The sequence below is a fragment of the Erpetoichthys calabaricus genome, chromosome 2 (assembly GCF_900747795.2).
Source record: "Erpetoichthys calabaricus chromosome 2, fErpCal1.3, whole genome shotgun sequence".
NCBI classification, from domain to species: Eukaryota; Metazoa; Chordata; class Cladistia; order Polypteriformes; family Polypteridae; genus Erpetoichthys; species Erpetoichthys calabaricus.
Window position 1 is genome coordinate 91,481,952 of NC_041395.2, and position 22,329 is coordinate 91,504,280.

Below are 22,329 nucleotides of genomic sequence, written 5' to 3' on the forward strand. Positions count from 1 at the left end.
CCATCACTGACCCACTGCCAAACTGGTCATGCTGGATGATTTTTCAGGCTGCATCACAGTCACCAAGGCATCTCCAGACTCCTTCACGTCAGTCACATGTGCTCAGTGTGAACCTGCGCTCATTTGCGAAGAGAATGGAGTGCCAATGGTAGAGCTGCCAATTATGGTATTCTCTGGCAAATGCCAATTGAGCTGCACAGTGATGAACTGTTATCACAGGTCCCACTAGATGACATCTGGCCCTCATGCCACCCTCATGGAGAGTGTTTCTGACAGTTTGGACAGAAATAAGCACACCTTTAACCAACTGGAGATCATTTTGTAGGGCTCAGACAGTGTTCCTCCTGTTCCTCATCATACAAAGGAGCAAACACCTGTCCTGCTGTTGGGTTGATGCCCTTGTATGGCCCTGTCCAGCTCTCCTCATGTAACAGCTCGCATCCTGGTATCTCCTCCAAGCTCTTGAGACTGTGGTGGGAGATACAACAAACCTCCATTTGACAGCACATGTGGATGTGCCCTCCTGGAGAAGCTGGACTACCTGTGAAACCTGAATTGACTGCAGGTACCACCTTGTGCTACTAGCAGTGACAAGGACACTAGCAAAATGCAAACCTAGAGAAGAATCAGTCAGGAAGGGTAAGGAGAGAGCAACTGTCTATGGCCGCGACCTGCCATACCATTCTCTTTTTGGTTGATGTCTTGCCGTTGCCTCTCCAGTGCACCTGTTGTCAGTTTCATTTGCACCAAAGAAGAAGATGTTGACTCACAATCACTTATGCTTCCTAACTGGAAAGATTGATATCCCTGACACTTCATTGACTTGGTGTTGGACTGTGATGATAAAGTTTTCCCTTAAGTATTTTGAGCAGTATATATACCTGAGAGCAGCCCACTTCGCAGAACTGAGGATGCACACCCTCAATATGTGCCACTCGCACCCCATCAAGCATGTTCTGTCAGGCACAGGGGTCTTTAACCTTTTTAGGAATATCTCCCAAAAGAGATTACTATGCCCAATGCTGAAATAGTTTAGGCTAAAAAAATTTTTTGCTTCATTTTACCGAGAGTTTCATAATAAATTCTCATTGCTGCATGCTGGTCACAACTAAGCTGTCAAAGCTCTCCAATACATACCAACACACCTTCCAACTATGATGAAAATTTCTGACTTCAAGAGAGGAGTATCATTTCAGCCCAGAGCTTCAGTCATAGAGTTGACTTGTCCCTTGGAGGATTCTCATTCATTGGTTTGCACGTTTATGTCACTTATTTTACTTGACAGTTCTCATTATTTGAGCCAGATGGCCCATCCAACACCCCCCTCACCCAACAACCCTATATTCTTAACCATTGTGTAACTGGCACATAGCATAGATACACTTTCTTGCTCCTCCAAGTTTGATGTCTCATATATTCAAACATTCATAATATTCACAATTCTGCACTCCCAGCCAGACATGTCCACACACATGTGTTGTCATAGCAGTGAACCAATCAGCCTTTGTATACCATAAATTAAGGCACTGCTCTTGTCCCTTCTCATTTCCTGTTTAATCTTTAACCATACCCAAACCCCCCACCCTTCAAAACTGTAAGAAGAGGATTTCTCTAAATTCCTGATCACACATTTGCATTTCCCGCCCTGCCATCGTTCACTCACTAACGCTCTGGGAGTCCCAACTAAACTGTTGTGCTATGCAAAACAGGATTATTTACATATTACATAAGACATGGAGTCATAAATAACAACAGAAGCAGAGGTGTCGGGAGCCAACGCCGGGCCCAAAAAAATATTTTTACCCATTTGTGGTTTAGACGCAGATCAAGAATTTTGGTTTTCATTGAGGTTTAGCACCAATAAAAATGGGGGTGGGGGGTGTATGGAACAGGGGATCTTATCCCCTCTAACCCCTTTTAAACCTGAAGAGAAGCAACACACAGACCTTACAGTATGTGAATAATTTCAACAGATGTCCATTTGGCTTCAAAACCATTCATTTAATAACTTGCGTTAACAGCCAGTCATGTACATTTAGTATCTACTATTGGAATTTCCCTTGAGGGAGGGAATACAAATGAGGTACTTGAAAGTTTGTTGACCAATTTATGTTCACAGTTTTGTTACATTACTTAAGATGTGGAAAACTTCTCAGTAGAAAGCCAGTGAAGCCGACTGTTTCAATGAGCCTTTATGTCTACAGCAAAAGTTGCTGTTTTATGTCTGGCAAGGAACTGCACTTTTCTAAAATCACAATGACTAGAGCACATCATCCGTTGTGTCCGGTAGCACCGCCATGTACTGGAAGTGTATGTGACTCTTCAAAATCAAGAATGACAAAGGGATAAGAATCTTTGACTGAGAAGGGGAGGTTAGCTTTCAGTTTAAAAGGGCAATTGCATGTGACTTGCATTTCCAATTCATGCATTCAAAAATGAAATGAAAAATTTGTTAAATGAACTTAATTTAATCATGGACTGCGGTTCAACACATTTAGTTTGAATAGTTTTAAAATTAAACATTCTTTTTAAGTTGATGCATTCACTTTCTGTTCAGAAAGCATAACATAGTTAAGGTAAAGTCTTTATGTAGAATTAAAGTAACTGACTCCCTTTCAAAATTACAAGTTTATTAAATTTTTTTTAGTTGAGGATACATATTTTTCTTAAGTCAATCCCACCTAATCTTATTTCACTACTTATCAATGAAAACTGTCAACAGTGGTTCGATAAAATAAGTGCATAGAACACAAAAGGTTGGTTAAGCATATATATATAATATATATAAATAATTATATAATATATATATATTATAAATAATTTGCTGGATTTATCTAACTGTGTTATGTCAACATATTCCACAAAACTGAGTTGTGTAAATTGAAAATTAAAGTATTTAGTATTGGCTCCTAAAATGAGTCACACTCCACCAGCATAATGTGGTCAGGTTAGATCAAATAAAATTTTGTATGTTCAACAAACTAAAACAACTAACAAAACCCCAACATTATTTTACTTTACTGGATTTAATAACTGCAAGTTGTATAAATTAAATAGTCTTACATAAAAGATAGATTACAGCATTTTATCTTTACTTTCCTATAGCTAGCAGTACTAATGAATAACATCTAGGGTAATAAATATTCAAGCTATATCAAAGCTATTCAGCTTTTTAAGCGTGTAGTCATTCACTTACTATCACATGACATAATCACCTTAGATTTTGTTTGATCATATTTTTCATGTAATCTTAACATTAATGAAACTGCTGTTTTGGAAAAAAAGAAAAGGATGGTTTTCTGATGTACGATGGGTAATAGGTATCAAAAAATATTCACAAATCAGCTTCTACAACCTCACAAATCCCATGGTGTTTGGGAAAAAATAGTTCATTTTTTTGAGTGATAGTTTTTCACTCATTATCGCATAAGGAAAACAAACCAGTCACAGGGGGCCCAGCACAAATCAATGTGTTTCTTCGTGCCTGTCCCAAGATAAATGGGAAGGATACATCAGGAAGGGCATCCAATGTAAAATTTTATCAGATTAATATGCAGACAACAATACAGATAACAACGACCATCACCAGTACTATTAGCCAACAGGGTGCTGGTGGAAACTGGGCTACTGTTGGCCAAAGAAGGAGAAGAAAGGGGGTGGGAGACGTGTCTGGAGGCAGGAGGAGAGAAGGAAGGTAAAGAGAGTGGAACTGAGGGTAGGAACTTTGAATGTTGGCAGTATGACTGGTAAGTGGATAGAGTTAGCTTATGTGATGAAGAGAAAGAAGGTTGATATATTGTGCATGCAAGAGACTAAATGGAAGGGGAGTAAGGCCAGGTGGATTGGAGGTGGATTCAAAATATTCTGTCATGGTGCTGATGGGAGGAGAAATGGGGTAGGGATTATTCTGAAGGAATAGTATGTTAAGAGTGTTTTAGAGGTGAAAATAGTGTCAGACAGAGTGATGATTATAAAGCTGGAAATTGAAGGTGGTATGATGAATGTTGTTAGTGCATATTCCCCACAAGTTGGGTGTGTGATGGAGGAGAAAGAAGATTTGTGGAGTGAAATGGATGAAGTGATGCACAGTGTACCCAAAGGACAGAGAGTGGTGATTGGAGTGGATTTCAATGGACATATTGGTGAAGGGAATAGAGGGGATGAGGTGGTGATGGGTAGGTATGGTGTCAAGGATAGGAATGAAGAAGGCCAGAGGATAGTAGATTTTACAAAAAGGATGGATATGAATGTGGTGAATGCATATTTTAAGAAGAGGGAGGAACATAGGGTGACATACAACTGTGGAGGAAGATGCAAACAGATAGATTATATCATATGCAGGAGGGTCAATCTGAAGGAGATTAAAGACTGCAAAGTAGTGGCAGGGGAAAGTGTAGTTAGGCAGCATAGAATGGTGGTCTGTAGGATGACGTTGGAGACCAAGAAAAGGAAGAGAGTGAGGACAGAGCTAAGAACCAAATGGTGGAAGCTGAAAAAGGAAGACTGCAAGTTTGAGTTCAGGAAGAAGGTAAGACGGTCACTGGGTGGCAGTGAAGCTTTACCAGATAGCCTGGCAACTACAGCAGAAGTAGTAAGGGTGACAGCAAGAAGGGTGCTTGGCGTGATATCTGGACAGAGGAAGGAGGAAAAGGAAACCTGGTGGTGCAATGGGGAATTACAGGAGTGTATACAAAGGAAGAGGTTGGCAAAGAAGAAGTGGGATAGTCAGAGAGATCCTGAAAGTAGACAAGAGTACAAGGAGATAAGAAGTATGGTGAAGCGAGAGGTGGGCAAGGCTAAAGAAAAGGTGTATGATGAGTTGTATAAGAGGTTGGACCCAAAGGAGGGAGATAAGGACCTGTACTGACTGGCTAGATAGAGAGACCGAGCTAAGAAAGAAGTGAAGCAGGTTAGGGTGATAAAGGATAAAGATGGAAATGTACTCAGAAGTGAGGAGGGTTTGTTGAGCAGATGGAAAGAGTACTTTGAGAGGCTGATGAATGAAAAGAATAAGAGAAAGAGGGTTTGGACAATGTGGAGATAGTGAATCAGGAAGTTTAACGGATTAGCAAGGAGGAAGTAAGGACAGCTATGAAGAGGATGAAGAATGGAAAGGCCGTTGGTCCAGATGACATACTGTACCTGTGAGAGCATGGAGGTGTTTAGGAGAGATGGCAGTGGAATTTTTCACCAGATTGTTTAATGGAATCTTGGAAAGTGAGAGGATGCCTGAGGAGTGGAGAAGTGTACACCGATATGACTATACACCGAACAAATCTATACACCGGATTACATCAGGGATCGGCTCTGAGCCCTTTCTTATTTGCAGTGGTGATTGACAGGTTGACAGACGAGATTAGACAGGAGTCCCCATGGACTATGATGTTTGCTGATGACACTGTGATCTGTAGTGATAGTAGGGAGCAGATTGAGGAGATCCTGGAGAGGTGGAGATATGCTCTAGAGAGGAGAAGAATGAAGGTCAGTCGGAAGAAGACAGAATACATGCGTGTAAATGAGAGGGAGGTCAATGGAATGGTGAGGATGCAGGGAGTAGAGTTGGCGAAGGTGGATGAGTTTAAATACTTGGGATCAACAGTACAGAGTAACGAGGATTGTGGAAGAGAGGTGAAAAAGAGAGTGCAGGCAGGGTGGAATGGGTGGAGAAGAGTGTCAGGAGTAATTTGTGACAGAGGGGTATCAGCAAGAGTGAAAGGGAAGGCCTACAGGATGGTAGTGAGACCAGCTATGTCATATGGGTTGGAGACTGTGGCACTGTCCAGAAAGCAGGAGACAGAGCTGGAGGTGGAAGAATTAAAGATGCTAAGATTTTCACTGGGTGTGATGAGGATGGATAGGATTAGAAATGAGTACATTAGAGGGTCAGCTCAAGTTGGATGGTTGGGAGAAAATGCAAGAGAGGCAAGATTGTGTTGGTTTGGACATGTGCAAAGGAGAGATACTGAGTATATTGGGAAAAGGATGTTAAAGATAGAGCTGCCAGGAAAAAGGAAAAGAGGATGGCCTAAGAGAAGGTTTATGAATGTGGTGAGAGAGGACATACAGGTGATGGGTGTAACAAAGCAAGATGCAGAGGACAGAAAGATATGAAAGAAGATGATCCGCTGTGGCAATCCCTAAACGGAGCAGCCAAAAAAAGAAGAAGAAGATCACATAAGACAAACAGTTCATTTGTTTGAGTGGAGGTGCACTGCTTATTCTGGAAGTATAAATTTAATAATATTTTGGCAAAAAAGTGAACATGTTTTGCATCTTTGGAATATACAATTGGGTAACCAACATGTGGATTACACAACACAATTACTGTGAGATTTTTTTTTCTAATTTTCATGAAAGCTTTTCGCATTGTTTGCTGTTGTACAGTATTGGTCACCATTGGGCTTGTATTATACCATAAACTTTTTTTATCTCTTTTCTGCAAGAAACCATGAAATTTTATCAGCCATCACTTTAAACCACATGGAGTAACATTTTTAAAAAATATATCATTTCTGGATTGAGTATTCCCTTTAGGTTAAAATTTAATGTCTATAATTATAAAATAATTTATAATATAATTATAAAATTATACTAATACTTTTCCAAATCTAAAATACCAGACTTTGTGTCATTTTTATTAATTATTATTATATTCCCAATACTGCACTCATTTAAAAGTGAGTTGTTGAAGACAGATTTTCAATGTACATTAGGCAGTCAATAAAATATCTATTCTGGACGTCTGCACAGATATTTCATTTATCCGTGCCTTATCAAGCCCACAAGTAATTGCCACTGATAATGGAGCCTGTCCCTGCAGGAACTAAAGCTGGGTAGTATGAGAGTCTATCATGAAGCACACAGTCACTCATGCTGACCCTGGTTTAATGTATAAAAGACATTCTACAGCGTTAAACAAAACTATCCACATCTTGTTCTTTACCCTAAGCACTCATCCAGTTAACATCCTGGACTATACACAAAAATACAGTAGTAGCTACCCCACTTGCATCTGTCCGTCCACTCCATTATAAGATCCATTGAATTTAATTTGCATTCCATTAATTTACATTCCACCCTTTGTGGTATACTGTAAGGTGTCAATCAAGAACTTAAAACCTGGATGGGCCATCAATTTTTTGCAGGCACACTCAAGCACACGGCTAAGTTTACCCATACAGGACCAGTTTAGAAATGTCAATGAATTGTACTCTCTTCAAATATTGTTGGAGGTGTCATTAAACGGAGACCCCAGCAACTGACAGCTATAGAGATTGGCAAGTCCTAAACCTGCCAAAGCTGGAGAAAGTAAAAGTAGTGAAAGAAAATATTACAAGACTCAATGAACATGTAAAGACATCAGTAATCTTGAAAGAGCCTAAATGTACATAGAAATGAAAATGCAGCTGGCAGGCTCCTATTTGTAAAGCCAAATGTTAAAATTTAAATTAATAATGCTAAACATAAATATGTAAATGTAACAATTAAATTAGTAGATATGTGACATTCCACAAGCTAAATATGCAAGTTACAGTATTTGCGATAAAGAAAGTCTTTTTCTACATTGAAAATGACTGGAACATCACAGGGTAAGCTCATGGCTTCCCTCCACTCAAAGAACAATGCCAAGAAGGAAAAAGTATCCAAAACTGGTACTCCAGTTCAAAATCAGCCACCCAGGAGAGTCACACAAAAGAGAGAAGACAAAACAGAAAGTAAACAGAAGCAAGACAAATCTCTGCTTCCAGTCGAAATGGTTTTGAAGCCATGCCTGCACAACAGCTCTCCAACCTGCTCTTTTTCACAGCTCTATCAAGCATTCACTTTCTCATCCTACCATCTTTCTCCGTCTCATTCTTTCTCATAGTACCCAAGCCGCTTCTTCATTAGTGAACCTTTGCCCCAAATCTTTCCTCCACTCTCTAGACTTGGTGGAAATTCTCCCACAAAGTTGTTTAAGTTCCCTCACGTGGGGCCACTTTTGGTCAATTCCTTCACTTCAGGGTTCAGTAGAGGCCTAACTTTTTCTACAGATACACCAGGCTAGAACTTCATCTAATGATTCCTGATGACCCTGCATCCCTGACACTCCAGTAGTCTTTAAAGCCCTGGGTCTATCAGAGAGCTTCCTTTCAATGGACAGCAGAGCCCTGTCTCTCCCCACTTAATGCCTGATGTCCATGGCACCTGTTTCTCCTATAAAGTGGCAGATTGCTCCTTTCCTTTAAAAAATGGAAATGTTGCTGCAACATACAAACCAGAAGATCTTGTAACCTGAGGTCAATCTTCATTGGCTTCATTTTCTCTCTCTCTCTTCTTTTCTATTCAGAGTGAAAAGCATACCTGCCACTTGCTCAGCTGCCTGATATCTAACATCATGGGAGAATGTTACATGTACTTATCCAAGCTGTCATTCTCTCTTTCTCTCTCTTCTCTGCAATGGCACCCCTGTCTGGCTGTTCTTCTGACATTCTCCACCACTTCCTAGTGACCATTGCCTTCCTGCACTGGCATATGCAACTCCCACCCTACTGCCAGTACGCTGCTCTCTCTTATCTGTAGGTCTCTTATTGGACTTTCTTCTGCCTTCCACTAGCCTGGTGGTTTTGCATCACCTTGTTAAGTCAGTTAATCACCTTTCTGGTGCATGTACATTAACTAAGATGTCACAACGATGGCAGAGACAACAAAGGAACCTATTACTTTATTAGCCGAGAATTAGAATAATAATAATGAACCATTGTGTCCTGTAGGTTCAGTGCTAGGAATTACACTGCGAAGGTCATTCTGTTTACAGTGCTGTCTCAAAGCCACAAGAGTGACCAAATAACTGTATTGACTTCAACGAGAAGTAAGAAAAATGTATGAGAAAAGGCGCTCGCTGTCAGAAAACAAAGCAAATGGTCAAAAACAGACATCAAGGAGAGAAATGACAAAATCAGAAACATTAATCCAAAAATTAAAGTCCAAATTCAGACCCAAAGTCAATACCAAAAAACTTTCATAATTAAGTATGTGGATCACAATGAATGAATTTAATCTCAGATAAATGTGAGACTGTGCAAGTTAACTTTTAAGTGGTAGTGCCAATTACATCCCTGTCACACAAACCTGGTGCATTATGGGAAGGATACCCATAACAACAAGTTACATGCTAATCTTGACGTAGTGGTGCATGGAAGAAAAACTAAATGGTTTGAAAAAAGATGGGGGGTCAGATTCTATACATCAAAATGAAGAATCTTAATAAAAAAAACTGCCAGCAGATTAATCTCTGGGTCAGAAACCCTATAAAATATGTACGTGTTCTTCAATGCAGCAGCAGTTATAACAATAACCACAACTATACTATAGCAAATAATAATATCTACTCAGCTTGCATTAAAGGATTTTAAAGGCATATGTTTTAGTTTGGGAAAATGGTTCCAAGGTTTTAAGAGAAAATAAGCAGGCAGGAATCAAAGAGGAAAGGTCCAATACTTCAATTGTGTTTACTTGTTCAAATATAATATCAGTTACATACAATATAATAGCAATATACATACAGATATAGGAATTGTACTATTGACTTACAGTAATATATATATATATGACTTATACTATACTTACAGTAATATCAAAAGACCCAGAGCCATCATCCTAGACCAGTAGACTGAGGGAGCCCGCGTGTCAGTCTCGTCAGAGGATCAACTCGTGAGCCTGGTCCAATACCGGGCGGTGTGCACGTTCCCCACGGTTGAGCTTCCGAAGAAACTGAGGGCGGAAACTTCCCTTATATACTAATTGAGTGTCCTTACCCAAAATGGCTTACGTGTAAGCAGTGTATACAGAAGTGATCAGTTTCAGCACACACCCTTCCACGGGACGCAGTATTGTTTTTCTTCTACTTGGCCCTCACTGAGATGGTGCCTAGTATCAGAAGACACACAATAACAAGCGTTGCTTGCAATGAAGCCCCTCGAAGTGAAAAACAAGTACGTGGCCTTGACTGTATTCCCATAACATTCTGAAACTCTTTATGAGAAGCAAGTTTTTGCACATTCTTTCGCTATCATCCCAAACATTCCAATCTTTGTAGCTGGTTTTGCACTGAAGCGACCAACCCCCCCCCTCTTACTCCTTTATTTCATCCCTTCTCCTGTTACAGAGAAAACCTTTTTATTACAATCGGTCCCTCGCTCAGCGCAAAATCAGCAACCTTGTCTGTCGTGCTCTATTATTAATTCGTTTTAAAACACAAAACACATAGCAATTGAATATAGTCATTAAAGCAATAATAATAATAAGCAGCACCAAAGGGTATCCGTGTGCAACAACAGGTAAAACGTGATATCTACACAAGGTTATCATAGTGGTAACATTATATTGAAACCAATACCCATTACATATTGTATTATTACACCTAGTATATTCAGGTTTAACCGTTAACCATAAGCTACTGCTAATGTTCCATATATCTTGCCATGTTTGCATATTATTAGTCCTTAAAGCCATTTGCATGTTATTTTTCTGTATCTGTGCTTGTAATATGTTAAAAGTGCATACAGTCCAGTTCATGAAAGTTGAGACATTTAGCCATCGAGTGTCATTGCTAGCCATGATTATCCAATCTGAAGCGCGTTGTTCCCAGTTTACTGTTTGCTAATGAGAGACCATGGACTGAGGTAACCACCTAGCCATTTGGTCTGCCACTTTGTGAGTATGTCGTCCCACATTCTCAAGCTTGTTTGCAGTTATTTCATTATCTACGGTTTTTAAAGTTCCTAGGGTGGTGCCAACCCCTCCTAAGAAAGTGTCATACCATGCCCGTTTAGCACGCTTACACTGTGGCAACAGTGGAAACGTCACTTGCCATGTAACCTTAGTCCTTTTTGCTGTCATAGAAACAAGTTTACATGTGTCTATTATTGGTTCTACATGTGACTGTCTCGTTATGGGGGTTCTAGCCCACACGGCTATATTAAGCATTGGTATAGTCCTGTTAATAATATCGGTTGCATTAATCCAGCCAATGGGCCCAGTCTTATTAGAGGTGTATTCGCCTGATGTTGCATTGACCTCGCACTGTACCTTGGAGCCGTTCCAGGGCCCCATACACCAAGTTACTTTCGACGTCCAGGTAATATTTAAGTTTTCAGAGCACTCAATCAGATACTTCTGTGGTTTTACCCACGGCACCTTCAAGTTCGAGGAGTAGATGGTGCACCCGTCACCAGTCGTAATGGTGAGGACATTGCAAGACTGATTCTCCGGACACGTGGTGTTCTCCTGACGTCTGGGCTTAGTGGAATTGTTCCACCGCCATCGGACCTGAGTCGTCTCTGTTGCCTCGCCTCCTAATGTGGTGGCTCCTACTTCATTCAGAACACCCCCAATTCTGTAAAACAAGAACACAGCATGTTGCACCCACTCCTCTCCTCCTCCTGAAACAGAATTTATGATTACGATACTACCTATTTACATTGTGTTAATTCTAAAAAAAAAAAAAAATTTTTAACTTACACTTTAGCTTTACCCTTAACAATTTCGTGCTGCATGTTCTAATTCTTCAACGGGATATAAAGTCCTTCCTTTATTTTCCCCTTTTCCTTTACCCTTGGCTTTCTTTCCTCCTTTCTAGTGTTTACTCTTGCGCCGATTTTTCTCCTTATCTTGACATTACCCTGTGCATCAGTAAAAAGTCTGCGATGCATCACGGGTTTAGCCTGTAGAGGCAGAGGGTTAATTACCGACCCTGCATCGGGTCCGTCATCATCCTCATAATCATCATCCCAAATGTTACCGTCCCATTTTTCAGGATCCCACTCATGGACGTTAACTGCGGCTACAAACGCTTTAACCTTCGCAACATCCGGTCTGCGCTTCTTTTTTGCATTTACCTTGGCTATGCAAAAGGCTGCCTTTTCCGACATCCCCTCGGCTCTCTGTACCCGCGGCAATAATACAGCTACCTGGGATTCGGCCATTGAGGCCTGCCCTAACGCATCCGCCAAGTCCATTTGCATTTTCTTAATCTCCCTTTCTTTTTCGTCTATCAGACTGTCCAGATTTTTAACCGCAGTTAGCAAAACCCACCCTCGCGTCTGCAAGCCCGTTATGGGTTCCTTTGCAGACACCTGACATTTCTTAAGCGCAGCTAGCACATTCACTGGTGTTGGGGGATCCAAGCTCTGCCAATATTGTGCTAATCCCCCCCACATCTCAATTCTCTGGCGCAGTCTTCCCATACCGTTTCTTCCCAGCCGGGGAGAGGTAAAGGAGCTGCGCCAGGGCTTTTATCCTTTTTCTTAAACATCTCTGATTTCCTTTGCCTCACTTAATAGTTCAATATTTTACCAGATTCCCCAAAATCCTGCCACCGACTACGCCAAAATGTTTTAGTTTGGGAAAATGGTTCCAAGGTTTTAAGAGAAAATAAGCAGGCAGGAATCAAAGAGTAAAGGTCCAATACTTCAATTGTGTTTACTTGTTCAAATATAATATCAGTTACATACAATATAATAGCAATATACATGCAGATATAGGAATTGTACTATTGACTTACAGTAATATATATATATATGACTTATACTATACTTACAGTAATATCAAAAGACCCAGAGCCATCATCCTAGACCAGTAGACTGAGGGAGCCCGCGTGTCAGTCTCGTCAGAGGATCAACTCGTGAGCCTGGTCCAATACCGGGCGGTGTGCACGTTCCCCACGGTTGAGCTTCCGAAGAAACTGAGGGTGGAAACTTCCCTTATATACTAATTGAGTGTCCTTACCCAAAATGGCTTACGTGTAAGCAGTGTATACAGAAGTGATCAGTTTCAGCACACACCCTTCCACGGGACGCAGTATTGTTTTTCTTCTACTTGGCCCTCACTGAGATGGTGCCTAGTATCAGAAGACACACAATAACAAGCGTTGCTTGCAATTAAGCCCCTCGAAGTGAAAAACAAGTATGTGGCCTTGACTGTATTCCCATAACATTCTGAAACTCTTTATGAGAAGCAAGTTTTTGCACATTCTTTCGCTATCATCCCAAACATTCCAATCTTTGTAGCTGGTTTTGCACTGAAGCGACCAACCCCCCCCCTCTTACTCCTTTATTTCATCCCTTCTCCTGTTACAGAGAAAACCTTTTTATTACAGCATACTATCCAATTCAGGCATTGTCAGGGAAGATCCATTAAATAATTTGAATAATGGCAGGGTGAAAGCTCATACGGCGGTCATAACGTTCCTTCCCTCCCTCAGTTAGCGGAGACACTTTCAATACATCTGCTACTGTCATGTTTTACAGCATCCAGAAAAGTTTGGACAACAGAAGTCCCATGTGCTATAGCACATATGGACACCATCCATGTTGAGGCTCCCAAAATGTCAAAAGGTGTGGTGACATTTTTGGTAACTAAGAAGATGCTGGGGTGGCACGGTGGCACAGTGGGTAGCGCTGCTGCCTCACAGTTGGGAGACCTGGGGACCTGGGTTTGCTTCCCGGGTCCTCCCCGCGTGGAGTTTGCATGTTCTCCCCGTGTTTGCGTGGGTTTCCTCCGGGCGCTCCAGTTTCCTCCCACAGTCCAAAGACATGTAGGTTAGGTGGATTGGTGATTCTAAATTGGTCCTAGTATGTGCTTGGTGTGTGGGTGTGTTTGTGTGTGTCCTGCGGTGGGTTGGTACCCTGCCTGGGATTGGTTCCTGCCTTGTGCCCTGTGTTTGCTGGGATTGGCTCCAGCAGACCCCTGTGACCCTGTGTTCGGATTCAGCGGGTTGGAAAATGGATGGACGGATGGAAGATGATGCTGTTTTTGGACAATAAATAAACCAGTGTCCAGCTAGGAGATCAGGAAATCTTTGCAAAACAAAGATGTTTCTCAATGTTTCTAATTGTAGAGCCCAAAAAATGGTCTCACAGAATAATACTGTATATAAAAATAATAAAAACATAGGCAAGCAATGCATTATAATCAAAGTGATAAAATCCATCCATCCATTTTCCAACCCGCTGAATGAATAAGCAAAAACAAAAAATATGTGATAGATAGATAGATAGATAGATAGATAGATAGATAGATCTTTTTACATACATACATACATGCATACATACATTCATACATACATACGTATATATATATATATATATTTATGGATACATAAAACAACCAACATATAAACAGCCCAGAAAACAATCCTCTTCCTTCACAATTCTCCTATCAAGTCTCATCTACCTCCTCCCGACTCTGACTGCTTGGTCATGGCTTCTTGTTTCTCTGAGACAACAGCAGGGCCGGATTTATATGAAAAGAGGCCCTAGGCTATTCCACTTATGAGGCCCTTTCACCTTCCATTTTTAAGTTTGTAAATTACATGAGAGATAATAAAATTTTGCTAACAATTTGAATGTAGGCCCCTCTTGATCTTGAGGCCCTAGGCTGAAGCCTAGTTAGCCTATAGGAAAATCCGGCCCTGGCCAACAGTACTTCTGAGGCTTCAGGGGTCTCACAAAGTAGGGACCATATTTCACTGTGGCACCCCCAGAACACAGCAGGGCTGTATTCTGGCTTACCTGCCGGGTAAGGATTCTTACTCCCATCCAGCCAGAGAGCCTGTCCTTCTGCTTTCTTTTATCATGGCATCCCAGTAAGGAATCAACCCCTGGGATGCCCATCTATCTGTTGTGGCACTAACAATACATATGTGATGCCACCAGCAACTAGTCAACCTTCTTTGGCTCTCATCCATGCCTCCTCAGCCAGTCATCACTGGGATGCTCAGAGTCATCTCCCTCATCCTACTGCCATCTGTAAGACGACCATGGAAGCACACGATCATTTCTGCTACTATTAATAGTCAACTGGAGTGACCCACCCCAGAGTATTGTTCCCATCACTCACCTCAGGACCTCGTGACTGCCTTTTCTCCTCCCCGCCATTCTGGCTCAATCACCAAATTCTTCCATTTCTTCTCCCCTGAGTTTTCAATCTTCCCCTTCATCTCACTCTCAGAACTCTTTTATACTCAGTGAGTGTAGGTGTGCCAAACAGTCTGTGGAGCCTCAATGAGTAACATCTGCACTAACTGCATTTGTGCACATTACACACCATTGGCCTATTCCTTCATCAAGTTCTCCGCAGCTGTATAACCTTCCTCCCACACACCTATACTCAAATGGTCTGAACTGCTTCACTGTTTTTAAAACCACACATCATGATGGACTCCTAACAAAGTCTGAAAAGTGTAATGTCATTTAAGAATGAGTGTTCCTTACAGGCATAAACCAAAACATTTTAGTATAACGACCTCAGAGAGACAAAGAATTTCCCACTAAAGTTTTTATATGAAATATGTGTATAAATCTAACGGCCCATCACTAAAACTTTGATCCCTGCTAGCTAGTGTGAACATTTATGATGTCACTTACAGAAAGAAACAAAATCATATGAACTTTACTTTACATATGAGTTTGATGCATGAAGAAGTAAACTGAATCAAACTCTAGACAAGCAGCACAAAGGGAGAAGCCATCAGTGCCAAAAAGGTACATGTTCTACCATAAAACAGTACCATCAAAAAGATCTACCTTATAAAAATTTATAAGATATGAGGTGACATGTAGGGGAGCACAGCCATAATATGCTCTCACCACTGGACAGAAGCTATGAGCATGGTGGTCCAAAACATAATGCAAATGATGGTTTCCAAATGAAGCGTACAATTGCCACTGTGTAATGCTAAATAAATCCACTAAAGTCTAATTTAGCACTCTAGGAAGGGCTTTGGGGTCCGCTGCAGCCATACCTTGTGCCCTTAACATTGGATTAAATGATTGAGTTCAGTAAATCAGGATCGATGTAAGGATAGTTTAATAACATGATGGAGCATTATTAAGTTCTTCTATAACTTAGTTCCAGAGCCATTGATTTGCTGAAAGTACAAGTCTTCACTATATGATTAGGTAAGTAAGCACTTTATTAATTACATATATAATAGATATTTGCGAGTCCATGTAGAGAAAGACATCAGTACAAAGGAACAGGCCTTACTTACATAGGGAGTATGCTGACTAAGTTACTATCCTTGCTAATTTCTTTGTCTTTCTGGAAGTTTCTAGTGAACAACCCACCAAGAAAGAACAAAGAGATACAAAACTTAAGGCATTCAAGGAGTTTGGATTATATACATGCAAAGGGATGAGAAAGTGTCCAGGTTCAAACTTCCTCCAATCCGAGGATCATCCGGTTCAGTCCCAGTTAGAGGAGCCTCCTAGGTACTGGCTAGCAGGCATAATGACTGCATTAACCCTTTAATATTTCTGCAGCCTTCCATTCTTCTTCCACAGGTTCAGTCTCTGAGATTGCATGAATTTTGTCTGTGTACACTTTTCCTCCGACCATCCCAAAGACATGCAGAAAAGTATACAGTAATTGGTAACCATGAAATTCCATGGTGTGATGGACAAGCATCGCATCAATTCCTGTCTGGTAACTGATGCTGTCAGGATTAGGTCCAACCTTTGCTGCTTTTTAGTGGAATAAGTAGGTTTGTAAAATTGATTCATGATTTAATAACCAGTGATTTAGTAATCAGGAGAGTTTATAAAAGTTACTAGAGCAAGATATACAATGGCCAAGAGCTTCCAGCAGTGGCAGGAGCTTGTCTATTTAGTAGAAATCCTTATGGTGCATGGCATGGACTGGTAATCTGGACATGATGTCTATGTCTCCAGAGTAAGTACATGAAGCAACTTTCATAAAGCCATTGTTAGCCATCTGCTACACTAGCAGAACTTCACCTTATGTGTGACATTCGGTTTGGGACATCTTGGAGCAGAGTGTGCAACGGTACTACAAAATCAGAACATTCAAGTCATGTACATATGAATTATATAAAAACAAGGCTAATGTACCTCTGTGCATGGTGCCATATTTAGACTATGTGCTTCTGAACTATTACAGGATTTGTCCACAAGTGTCTTTGCAGGAGGTAAATGCCAGATAGGGCTTTACAAACAAATAAATCGACCTTCATAGAATATTTCTGTGGTAAATAAGTAATGTACACATCTTGTTATTCTGTATTATTTATTTTAGCCAGAGGTTTAAACAGTGAAGCTGCTTTGAGATTACCTTGAACCATTTATAATGTAAAATGGTCTCTGCTGACATATTTAAAAACACTTTCTCATATTTATTGTTCATCTGGTAAGCAGTACTTAGGATGCAGTTCCTGCAAATGAAAAATCAATTCAATGTTGACTGACTCTGACACTATCATTTTAGTCATTTTCCTTGCTCATTGTGAAGTGCTTTTCATGCAAATAGCAATGCGGTTACTTCAGTTACTTCAGTTAATAGTCCAGCAATTTTCTAACCATCATGGCAGCCTGTGTCATAAGAAATGGCATCCTGTTTCTAGAGAAAATTGACCCAGGCACGACCCAGTTCCTAATGGGACATCAGTTCATCACAAAATCTCAGAAAGCAAAAGGAACAGACACACTGAAACTGTAGTACATAATCGACCTGGCAACATGGCTTCAAACGTGGAGAACATTCAGTACCATAATTAGACTTTGCACCAATACTTGAACATCAAGCAGTTTTGCATAGCTGAATGTTCAAGAGCATTTGTTTTTTTTCTTCTTCATGTAAATTAAAATGGCAAATAAACATAAGCAAATTATTTTTCATTTCAAAAGTGTAGGTTAAATATTCATTTTACTTACATAAAATCACACTCTAAAATCTGATTAACATAATTCAGCAATGCAAAGGGCTCAAACAAACAAACCACACAGACAATCACCAAGCACTGAATTCAGTCTCTCAGTTTACAAAGTAACAGACCACTGTGTCACCATGTCACCCAGCTACCTAGAAGAATCTTTAAAGGTTTATACTGAGCTTGTCTGCTCTGATGAAATTATCTATCTATCTATCTATCTATCTATCTATCTATCTATCTATCTATCTATCTATCTATCTATCTATCTATCTATCTATCTATCTATCTATCTATCTATCTATCTATCTAGCATGTAGTGCCTTTCATATCTATCTATCTATCTATCTATCTATCTATCTATCTATCTATCTATCTATCTATCTAGCATGTAGTGCCTTTCATATCTATCTATCTATCTATCTATCTATCTATCTATCTATCTATCTATCTATCTATCTATCTATCTATCTATCTATCTAGCATGTAGTGCCTTTCATATATCTATCTATCTATCTATCTATCTATCTATCTATCTATCTATCTATCTATCTATCTATCTATCTATCTATCTATCTAGCATGTAGTGCCTTTCATATCTATCTATCTATCTATCTATCTATCTATCTATCTATCTATCTATCTATCTATCTATCTATCTATCTATCTATCTATCTATACTTCAAAATGTCCACTTTGATTAATGCACATTTACATTGCTCTTAAGTAGGAATGCTTTAATTGAGAGGTACTCTGCTTTGTTATTTTTATGATCACTCATTTCTTTTCATTGTCTCTATCTCTCTATATTTATATATCATTAATAAAATTAATAAAAAGTCCTTAATAAAATCACAAGTGTCTGTGTGTTGTGTATCTGTATCTCCATCCAGTTGATATGTCTCTGTCATTCTAGCCAATGATGGATCACAAGCATTTGTAATAATAAAATGCATTGCATGTATCATTACAACAGATGGTGCATTACAAACATTAACATTGATTCTGTGAATCCCAAACCAGGTGTCAAATAGCAGAGACTCATGTGTTGCATTTGTCAATTCAAAGATATATACATTATTACTAGAAATGTTTGTGATGCACCATCTGTTGGAATGACAAATGAAGTGCATTTTTTACTACATCAATTACAAAATACATTTCAATAGATGGTGCACTGCAAATGGTAACACTGAGGTGTAGGTTGATTATGATTTCAACCCATCTTAGATGGCTAACACATCTAGTTCATATATTAAAACTATACACTGTTTCCATTTGGATTTGTTTGTTCACACAAAAACAGCTGAACTGAAATTTTGCATGTACAGTACTGTACTGTGCTACATGTTGCATCAGGAAGAGGGGTTATACTGTTAAGGGGCAACACAAAAAACAGTGCCAATAGGGACTACAGTTCCCATCAGGCACTGCCACTGCAAATCGTCATCAGCATGCACAAAGTTTTGCAGCAGCCAATCAGAAGACACATACAATATCACCTTCTCATTGTTTTGTAGGATTACAGTTTTTGTCCATAAACACATCTGTTTGTCTCAGCATGAGTTCATTTTAGCTTTGTTGAATTTCCAAAAGAAGGTTTCCCCTATATATTTATGCCAGTAAATATATATATATATATATATATATAGAGAGAGAGAGAGAGAGAGAGAGAGAGAGAGAGAGAGAGAGAGAGACAGCAGCACAGTGCTGGATATCACATCACTGCTGCCTCACAGATTCAAAATCCTAGGCTTGAATTCCATGCCCAGTCATTTTCTGTGTGGAGTTAGTATATTCTTCATGTGTCGTCTGGGTGGGTTTTTCTCCAGGTACTCCAGTTTCCCTGCCACAACAGCCAAGTGATTCCAGAATTGTCCTAGTGTGAGTGTGTGAGTAAGGGGACCCATAGACTGCCACCTTGCCCAGGGTTGTTTCCTACTTTACACCCATGTGCTGCCAGAATAGGCTCCAGCATCCACCAACCCTTAGTTGGAATAAGAAAGGTACGTGTGATTTCAATACAAAGAGGCCCTGTCTTCTGACTTGTGTTCTCCTGACCTACCTAATTTTTGTCTTAGTGTCCAGACACTTTTTCAATACAGTAAGTAAAGATTTATTTCACAAAAATAAATAGAGTTTGCTATATTATCATTAATGCAATATATGAGTTAAATAGATTTTTCGTCTTATGTGAAAGCTCGTTTTTTACAGCACATACAGTACATAGAACATACGAGATGGAGATACTGATAGGGTGAACTGCGCTGCAGCCGTAGCGGCTGCGGTCCTCTTCAGTAGCATCTCAGCAGGAAGGTGTTACAGGCGGCGCCTCGGAGACAGTCGCACAGTTTACCGATGCGCGGTCCGTGCTTCATGGCGCACCTCTCCCCCACGTCACACTGTGTGCAAGAAAGAAGCACATATATTAGGGAAAAAGAAGCACGTGTTGTGTAAGGACAAATATTCGTTTGGTTTTACAAAGTTTTGAAATTTTTCCAAAAATCTAAAGCAGATCCCGCATGTATTATTAAGCATAAAAATAATTTGCATAAAGCGTAATAAAACATTAATTTAGTTATCAGTGTATTGTGTATATTAACAATTACATAATAAATAATGTATGTGTAATTAGTCTGATTCCAATGCGTTATGTTTATGCAACGTAATCCAAATTCATTCGTAAATACTAAAGTTAATTTTTGCTGGTACCCAATTCAATCAATACTCACCCTGGGAATCTGACTGGCCTTCTTGTCCACGGCTATTGCGTTGTCTTGATTGTTCTCCAGAAGACCTTCCAATACCTCCGCCTAAATAAACAAAGCCAGAAAAAAAAGAACACTCGTCAGCGATTTAACAGTTCAAACTGTGGTTTCTGGGTACTTAAAATTTTGACATCTTCATTTCAAGTACTGGGTATTTAAATATTTTATCACCATTGAAAACTATAATTTTGTAGATGTTTCCGACTCTCTGGCTCCTGAGGATTAAAGCGGTGATAGAAGAAACTAATCAAGGGCGCTTTTGACACTCATTTCGATTTAGGTGTGGTGGTTCAGGTCCATCCCATCTCGGTGTTATTAATCTTTTTTTTTTTCTTTTAATTGATGTACAAGCACTGACAGAACGATTGCTTTCGCACACTATTGCGAACCGGAGACCAAGCGCTGTCCAGCGCCTTATACGTATGACACGTCCAACATTTGAACACGTTCACTTGATTTTTCACAGCAAAATCATCAGCTTGAAAATAACACCTAAAACTGTGAAATTTGCATACACTCACACAAATATAGTTATTAAAAAAACGTTTAAAACTGGCAGTTTTTCTGCGTCCGTAATAATTAACCCTATAGTGAAAATAGGACGCTTACGTTTAACTTGTTACAACTACGACACTGAAGTTAACCTTCTGTGTGAAAATGTCCCATTACATTTTAGACACGTAATACTTTATTTAGCTGTACAGAACTCCTTCAACGGAGTAATTGTGAAGTAGTTTAATGCATTTGTACAAAATAAACGTTCTGAAGAGCCTAACGGCGTTATGCATTTTCGTTCTTGGAACAAAAGTGTTGTTTAAGTGACAAGTTACAATTAAGCAATCAATGTTTCATATCAAAGTATTAATTCTAAGTTGGGCAAACTCTAAAGACGCATGAAATGAGTGTATTGTATGAGGACGCTCAGCCATAGACTTGTGCCCAGATGAATACTGAATACTGAATTATGAATACATAATTAAAGTTGGTTAAGATTGCGTTTGAATTCGTTTCAATCATTACAGTTATTGTTATGCTTATATCTCATAATAATTAAAAAAAAAAACATCATGACACCTTCAAGTAACTCCAAGATTCACAACAGATTGCAACACAGTTTAAAGTTTGTAACGTGAAAGACCTATACTTACCAGCTCTCTGGCAACGTATTCACGATGTGGATAGTGTTCTTCTAGAGAAGATGCGCCGTCTTCTAACACCATTTGTCCCTGACAAAAAATGACCAGAACAGACAAGAATACCCCCAACCAAAGTGCCGCCTTGGATTTAAAGCCGACGAATTCCATTGCAGTTTAGAAGCCAGTCTCTACTCCCAATGTCCTTTCGTTCGTGTCAGCTGCTGTCCTTGGTGCTGAACTTCGGGCGCGCTATGTTTCCTATCTCTCTCTCTCTCTCTCTCTCTCTCTCTCTCTCTCGCTGTACAGTATATTGTCTCTTTTTATATTTGTTCTTCAGAAGCTTACAGTTATAACGTGTCTCTCGGCTACTCCTGTTGCAATTGCTTGCAGTGCTAAGGAAGTTCATCTATTTGTACTGCCAAGCGGCCACCTCCTTCACGCCGCCTGAAACGTCATTACAAGTGTTATCTCCAGAGACCCCCCCCACCTGTGTTTTAGTGAATATACTCTGTTAATCAATACCCTTAAATTCATTTTACTCAAAGCAAGTGACCAGTGGAATGAGTCTGCTATAGCATTTGGAAAGTCTGCAGTAAAAATTAATAAGCAGATAAAGCTGTTGTGTCTACTATTCTTTTTTAAAAAGTAACTAATGATTCAATGTACAGTATATGTAAAAATTGAAAATGTGCCATTTCTCTGCTCAATAGTTTTTATT

At 39.8% G+C, this 22,329-nt stretch overlaps 1 protein-coding gene across 1 annotated transcript; it reads right to left on the bottom strand.

Annotated features, from left to right (window-relative positions):
• Positions 1-19,861: 19,861 nt before the first annotated feature.
• Positions 19,862-22,007, bottom strand: cart4 (cocaine- and amphetamine-regulated transcript 4). Its single transcript, XM_028791601.2, has 3 exons — positions 21,624-22,007; positions 20,440-20,520; positions 19,862-20,109 (listed from the first exon to the last, which is right to left on the bottom strand). Exons 1-3 carry the CDS (start codon positions 21,777-21,779, stop codon positions 20,002-20,004), a joined length of 345 nt encoding a protein of 114 aa, XP_028647434.1. The 5' UTR covers positions 21,780-22,007; the 3' UTR covers positions 19,862-20,001.
• Between the last annotated feature and the right edge of the window lie 322 nt (positions 22,008-22,329).